Source organism: Charadrius vociferus, unplaced genomic scaffold, assembly GCF_000708025.1.
Source record: "Charadrius vociferus isolate BGI_N301 unplaced genomic scaffold, ASM70802v2 scaffold892, whole genome shotgun sequence".
Classification (NCBI taxonomy): domain Eukaryota; kingdom Metazoa; phylum Chordata; class Aves; order Charadriiformes; family Charadriidae; genus Charadrius; species Charadrius vociferus.
The window spans coordinates 37,533-44,688 of NW_009647397.1; the positions used below are offsets into that span (position 1 = coordinate 37,533).

Genomic DNA, 7,156 nt, shown 5'->3' on the forward strand with positions numbered 1-7,156 from the left:
CCCGCGACCCCCCCCTCCCCGCAGGGTCGCTGAGCGGGGCCCGACGGTGCGGGAGCGGCACCGGCACCGGCACCGCGCAGCAGCCGAGGCGAAGGCGCCCGGCGCGGATCACCTACTGCGCCTCCGAGCTGGGGGCCGCTGGCTGGAAACAGCCCGTGAGACCGAAAATTAAAAATTAACGCTTTTCAAGGCAACGCGAGGGGCTTTCAGGAATTCCCACCCCTCCCCGGAGAGCCAGGCCCTGCCAAGGGACACCCTGGCACGTCGCGCTCGGACCTTTGATTCGGGGTCTGTTGACACTGGCAAAGGCTTCTTCCAGGAGCCACCGGCAGCAGCGGGGGGCTGTCCCCTCCCAAAGTGGAGGCCGAGGGGATGGCACCTTGTGGAGCCCTGTGTTCCCCTCTGTGTCGTATCTGGCACAGCCCAAGTGGTGGGTCGATGCCGTCCGCATGGTACCTCCCGCGCTGGGCCAGGCTGGGGGGCTGCAGGGTGGGATCCCCTCCAGTACCGGTGCAACGGTGTCTCAGGGCAGCCGGGCATGCCTCCCCAAGACACCCCTTCCAAAGACCCCCGAGGGAACCCAGCAGAAGTGCGGTGTCACAGCAAGGGGAGAGGGGATACTGTGATGTGAGTGCCGCCCTCATCCCCTCTCCTTTCCCACCTGCGAAGGAGGAGTGGATGCCCATCTGGGAGTTGCATCCTGCTACTCGCAGGTTTTCTGTTCCACTCCCTGAAGACCCTGACTTGGTACTCTGCCCTCACGCCTACATGGAGATTACTTTCGCTGACAAGGGAGCAGACTTGCAAAATAAACGAGAGCTGTGGTGAAGCTCAGATAGTCACTTTTCCATGTGCAGCTTTTTAGGACTACAAATACACAGCTCCTGCCTGGGCCACCACCAGCTGTGGGGGCTAAGCAGCTCCTTGTGTGTGCTGGGAGCCCCCCCTGTCCTCTGCCAGTCCCACGGGAGGGAGTGGGCTGTGCCAGGGGATCGCTCTTCCTTCACTGCACCCTCCTCACCCTGTGGTGTTCCCCAGGTGGGGGTGCCACTGTGGGATTCCTGAACCTTGGTCACCCTTGCCTCATGCTGCCAGTGGGGAAGGGGCTGCAGGCTGCACCTGCCTGTCCTGTTTCCCGCAGGAGCGGGACAAGCCGCATGCATGGAGAGGAGGGCCTGTGTTGCAGGACCCTGGACCTCTGACCTGAAGGCACGGGAGAAGGCAGGTTTTCAGGTGGTTGGCAAACCCCCGGGACAATGTGTTCTGCCCTAATCTCAATCTGCCAGGGACAGGGAGGGGCCTCAGAGGCCGGGACCCCTCTTGGAGGAGCTGCTGCTAACCCAGGCACCCTGAATCAGCAGGACCCTCATGTCCATCGGGATGCAGCTGTCCTGTGGAGCTTGGGCTGGCTGCACTGCAGCCTCAGGGACAGAAGGTAACATGGTGACAACTCATAGGTCCAGAGAGGTCTGGACCAGGAGATGTCCTCCATCCCTGTGCCTCAGGGGAAGGGGCAGCGTCCTCGCAGCGCTGGTGGGCAATGCTTGCTGTGTCTTGTGCTGTCCAGAGAGCACACGTGCAGCCCAGCAAAGGCCAGAGCTGGGGTTTGGGGAGCTGTTTCAGGGAAGGCACCTGTGCCCTGCAGGGCTGTGCAGCAGCGACAGGCAGCCAGCCCCACTCTGCTCTGGGCCCCGTGGGGAGTGAGTGAAGTGCCTGGCAGGAGCATTGCGGGGCCAATAAGGGGAACCGGTGGCATTCCAGCCCCACTCGAGGGCTTGCAGCACCTTCAGATGCCTCAGCTCAGGGTGTTGGGCTTGTGCTGCCCTCAGCTGAGGCATCTGTAGGGCCACAGCACACAGCCAACAGCTCCTCTGCCCCTCACTCATCCCCTTTCTGCCCATGCCTGCTGCAGCCTCGAGAGCTCAGCACTGGCCCCAGAAAAGCTGTTTGTTCAATAAATAGAGACAGTGAAAAGAGGCATTGGAAAAAGAAGAGAAGAAAACAGAAAAAAAACAAACACCAAACCCTCTTTGGGTTTGCGCAAGTGGCCTTGGGTCCCAGACAGTATTGATCCCTGAGTTTTCCATCCTGCCTTTGCAGCAGCTGGGTCAGCGGGAACCCTTCAGGTCTCGGTCCTGGAGGCACCAGGGCCTGGAAGCATGGATCTCAGCATGGTGGCTGCTGCGACCTGATGGGTAGATGTGGGTCCCCGCTCCAGCAGGGCTTGGTGGGAGCACCTGCCTCAGGACACGTGCAACGTGGACAAACGCTGTCTCCTGCTAGTGGTTGTTCCACCCCTGCTCAAGGTGCACAGGTCCTCTGGGGCAATGTGTATCCTGGCCCCCACTCCAGCCAAAGCTGCTCATGGCTCCGACCACCACAGCCTGATCCTGTAGTGGGACAGCAGATGCAAAGCTGTCCTTCAAGCCAGATGGGGAGAGGGTCTAACACCATCCTCCTCTCTCTGCCGACCCGCTTCCCACCTAATTCAGCTCTGTCTCCAGCCTCTGGGGTAGGGTCGTCAGTGCTTGCAGGGTGAACCACGGCGCTGCAGTCACCCAGCTCCACCACAGCCATCTGCATGCACCTCAGGCAATCACCCCAGGAGCTCCCTTCGTGGACCTCCCTCTCCCACCGCCCGCACCCTCTCCCTGCTTTCTCAGCCCTCACACATGGGGGACACGTGCGAAGCAGTGGAGAAACCCTAACGCAAGATTACGTAATGGGGCTGATGTGTCAGAGCCGCCCTTTGTCCCCAGCTCTCACGGCACTGACATGTCCCACTTTGCCGCCAGCCAGGCTGGCAAGGGGCAGCGAGGGGGGCAGCTGCTCCGGGCCGCAGGCCAGAGACATGCCGAGAGGGTGCTGCCCAGTGAGGGAGTGGGGTTGTCGGCAAGGGTGGGTGTCCTGGGCACCGGGGCTTTGGCGGTCTGGCCTGCCAATCTCTGTCCACTTTCAAAGGGAGAAAAGTTGCTCTGTTTTGTGCTGACTTGGGACGAGAACGGCCAAATACACGTGGTTTTGGTGGTATGGAAAATTTGGCCCAACCAACGAATGGTGCCTTCCCTGGTGGGAAACACAACCCCCCCATGTCCGGGGGTTCCCATGCCATGCCCTGGATCTGCTTGAGACAAGACAGGGGTTCTGCATCCCCCCCCCGGAAAGGCAGCCAAGGGGCAGAGGGCATGAGAGCTGTGGGGGCCAGCAGCACTGTAGCCTTTGGGCACAGTGCATCCTGGTGACGGATGCCCAGCCCCGCTGCCTGGGGCTTATGACCAAGTCGTTGGTTAGAAGAAGACTGTGCATGGCACAGTGGGTCAGTTCTGTGCCCATCTTGGGGCTGTCTGTGCAAGGGCACATCCACCACCTTGCACTTTGGGGAGAGGTAGAAGATGTGCTGGCTAATGACAGGGCACACATATGTGTACACATACATGTGCGCACACTATGGCTGAGAGTCTTTTATTGAATACCAGGTAGCTGGGATGCTTGGAGAAGGAGATACTTTCCTCCTGCTGGGATCAATTTCCCCTTCCTCACCCGCCTCAATGTCACGTCCAGCTGAGGAGCGGGACCCTGTGGGTGGCCCTCTCCCCTCTGGCCTAGCCATCCCCCAGCATCTTTCCAGCTTCTATCTCCTGCGGCTGCCTGAGGCAGCTGCTGCTGGGACCCGTTACCTGAAGAGCACATGTTTGTGGTGCAGCACTGAGGGCTGCACCATGGCCTTGGTTGGGGACCAGCAGTGGGGAGAGCCGGGGCTGCCCTGAGCTGCCCGGGGAGTTGTGCCATGCAGAGTCCTGCAGGTAGAAGGGTCTGGTGTCCATCAGGAGCCTGTCCCTGAGGCCCTGGCTCATGGGCAGAGGAATCCACCAGCAGATCTGAAGGGGGAAAAGAGCCGTGTGGGAGGTGAGGGAGGAGAGGACTCGCAGGTTCAATATCACCCTTGATGCTTCAACTTCAGGAGGAGAAAACACCTGAGCTGGGTTCCCGTCTCTCAGCAGTTCGCCAGGTCTCACACTGCCAGAGAGGGGCCAGGAGGAGGAGAGCCCTGTGCAGCACAGGTCCTGCCCTCCTGCCTCCTCTGGCAGCCAGTCAAGGCCAACCACAGGCATCAACAATCATGTCGGGGATGTCAGTCTTGACGATGTTGCTGTCCCGGTCATAGTAGAGCAGAGAGAGGGGGCGACGCTGTGTGGGCACGCAGCAGGAGTCCACAGCCGCGTCCGCGTTGTTGGCTTTGATGAGGTTGAGTACAGCCGTGTGGAAGGAGGCAGCGAGGCCGGGGATGCCAGCCATGTGCAGCGGGCAGAGCCCTGCACAGTAGTTCATGTGATATCCCTCCGGCTGGATGATCCAGTCCTCCCAACCGATCTCCTTGAAGTCCACGAAGAATTCCTTGCGGCAGCACATCCGAGAGTCCCCACTGCAATCGATGCCGCGCCGCTGGACCCGGTGGGGCGTCCTGGCCCGGGCCTGGGCTGCCACAAACGGCAAGTGGGAATCACTGTGGACAGCCAGGAGGGGAGACCCCCAGTCCTCTGCCACCTCCAGCTCCATGGTGAGCCTCTGGCTCCCTCGGCTGAAGAGACTCTGGACAGCTCGGCCCACGTCCAGCGTAGCCCAGCCAGCCCTCCGCACCTCCAGCTGTGTCTCACTGGCCACGGTCATGTTCAGCCCTGTTGGGTCTGGCTGAAAGAGTCTGACGGTGATGGGGTGCGTCCTGGGGACGGGGACTGCCCAGAACAGGTAGAGGGTGGCTTGCAGGATCTCGGTGCTCCCAGCCAGCTCCCGGCTGAAGCGGAAATGCAGGCGGACGCTGCGGGAGGTGGAGGATCCTGTGCACAGAACCGAAAGCAGAGTCAGGAGGCGAAGGGGGGAGAGGGATGTCCCGTGGTCGGGCGCTACTGAGTCGGAGCCAGTGGGTGGTGTATACAAAGCAGGGAGCAGGGTGCAGCACACACAAGCATTGAGGGGGCCCCACTCCCCTGCACTGCTGCTGCTCCTCTTTCTTGTGCCGCTCTAAAGCAGCAGTATCTGGGCCCGGCGCTGAATGCAGCAACCTGGCTTGGTTCCACCTCCTCTGGCCTCATATCCCCCTTGTCAGTGAAGCTGCCGGAGGATTTTGGAGTAGGTTATCTGGCTGTGTAAACCAGTCTTGGATTTAAGGCAGTCATGCTGATTTGCACCTCTAGGATTACCTCTGCTTTCCATGGCTGAAACCATCACCTGACATCTCTCCAGGATGTCCCACCTGTGCTGCTGCTGAGGCTGCAGAGCCACCTCTCCTCGCGAATGAAGGGCTGACAGGGACTGTGAGAGCAGTGCTGAGCTCTGTGGCGCAGCTCTGCCCGTGAGGACACAACCCCCCTCCTCTGTGGTATGGCACAGCGCAGTGGGGCGAGAGACGGGGCTCAGCCCCATGGCTCAGTCCAGCCCTTCTGCTTCTAGCAGACACTCCATCAAGCCAGGAGGTGACTCTACATTGTCCTCATGTATTGGAACACAATGTACAGTGGAGGAGCATTGTTCCCAGAAGTCTTCAAGGATGCGGCAAGCCCTTGCTATCCCACAGCAGCCACACAAACCACACAAAGGGCTGTGAGGGGTGTGTGCCTCCCTCCGCTTCACCAAGCAGCGGTTTGGGCTCGGCAAAGCGTCAGTGCAGAAGGATGCTCCACAGGATGGAGTGGTGATTCTGCTGCTTTCCAAAGAAGGCTGCATTTGCCTGGGAGAAGTGGAGGGTACAGGACCCTGTTTTTCCAGGGATACTTGTCAGGACCCCTGAGGACGTGTTGGGGAGCTCTCTCCTCCTGGGAATGCAGCTGATTCTGGAGTGAAATGTGGCAGCCCACCGCTTCGGGTAGGAAGGTGAGACACAGCTGAGTGTGGGGAGCAGATGGGCTTTGGGGACCTAAGTCCACACACCGTGAGCTGATGGGGAATCTAGGCCTAAAATCGTGTTTTGAAAAACATGGCCATCTGACCCCTCCACCTCTAGCACAAGTGGGGAGGGTTCAAGAGAAATGGACAACAAATTCACAGGATACAGCAGTCTGACCTCGCTCCTGCACCCACCCCCTTGCCCCAACATGTCCCATGGCGAGAGGCAGCTGGCTGGGGTAAGCTAAGGACACGGATGCAAAGGTTCTGGATATGGAGCCTCTCATTGCCAGTCCTTCCAGCAGCAGTGTGCCCACCAGCCTGGTGCATAGCCTGGCATTGCTTGCAGGAGCGTGATGCCCCTGTGCAGAGCTTTTGAAATGCCTGTGCAGAGAAGGAAACCTCTCACCACCTTCCCTCAGGCAAGAACTTCCTTCCCTCCGTGCCCCCCACCTCAGGGTCCATCCCACCATGCCCATGGGATGTGGGATTTGTACAGACCTGACTCGGCAAAGCTCAAGATCTCGTATTCCTGCACACCCATCCCAGGACGCAGGCGTGGGATGCCGCCATTACGGGGCATCCCTGGGGAGAGGGCTGTGTCCATGCGCTGCGCACGCATCCTGTGGAGAGCGGTCAGCAGGGCCCCTCTGGACATGGGCTGAGTGATGTTGGGCCTGTCTGGCAAGTGGAGCTTGGAGAGGATGCTCTGCTTTGCCAGCGCGATGAGGACATCCCGCTGCGTGGTGGGAGCCAGGGCTGCCAGCCCACAGGCTGGGCACCACAGTCCCTTGGGAGCCGCCATCCTCAGAAGGCTCAGGAGCAGGAAAGCCACCATGGGTGTCATCTTCGGTGCCAGGAGGTGACAGCTTGGGGGTCTCCGCAAACAGTGGTCTTCCAACTGTCTGATAAGCTGAAGTCAAACCAGGACAGCAGCGCTGGGGCCAGGAGAGCAGAGTGTGGCAGCAGGACGGCAGCACTGGACTCCGCAGGAGCAGAGAGCGAGGGAGTGCTTGTTCTCCTGACGTGGCCACAAATATTGGCTGATCCCAGGCAAGATAACCGCCCCTGTGATCCCACAGGAGCCTCTCTCGGGCACGGGGCAGCTGCGGAACGGCCCGGCCCCGGTTGAGATGGAGCTGGGCAGATGGTGCTCCCGCTGGAGGGGCTCAACCCGGGGCTGCCCGCTCGGCAGAGGCTGCCCGGGGGCTGGGGCTCGGTCCCGGGCGACCCGCTGCGGCGACGGGAGGCCACCCCGGTCCCGCCCCGCTGCCCA

General features: G+C 60.8%; 1 protein-coding gene across 1 annotated transcript in view; it reads right to left on the bottom strand.

Moving 5' to 3' along the window:
* The window catches only part of INHBC (inhibin, beta C), an 11,983-nt gene extending 5,256 nt beyond the window's left edge, over window positions 1-6,727 (bottom strand). Inside the window, exons 1-2 of the mRNA XM_009880129.1 lie at window positions 6,382-6,727; window positions 4,104-4,835 (exon numbers count right to left, since the gene is read on the bottom strand). Coding sequence (XP_009878431.1) covers window positions 4,104-4,835; window positions 6,382-6,727 — 1,078 coding nt within the window. The remainder of the gene's footprint in view (window positions 1-4,103; window positions 4,836-6,381) is intronic.
* Between the last annotated feature and the right edge of the window lie 429 nt (window positions 6,728-7,156).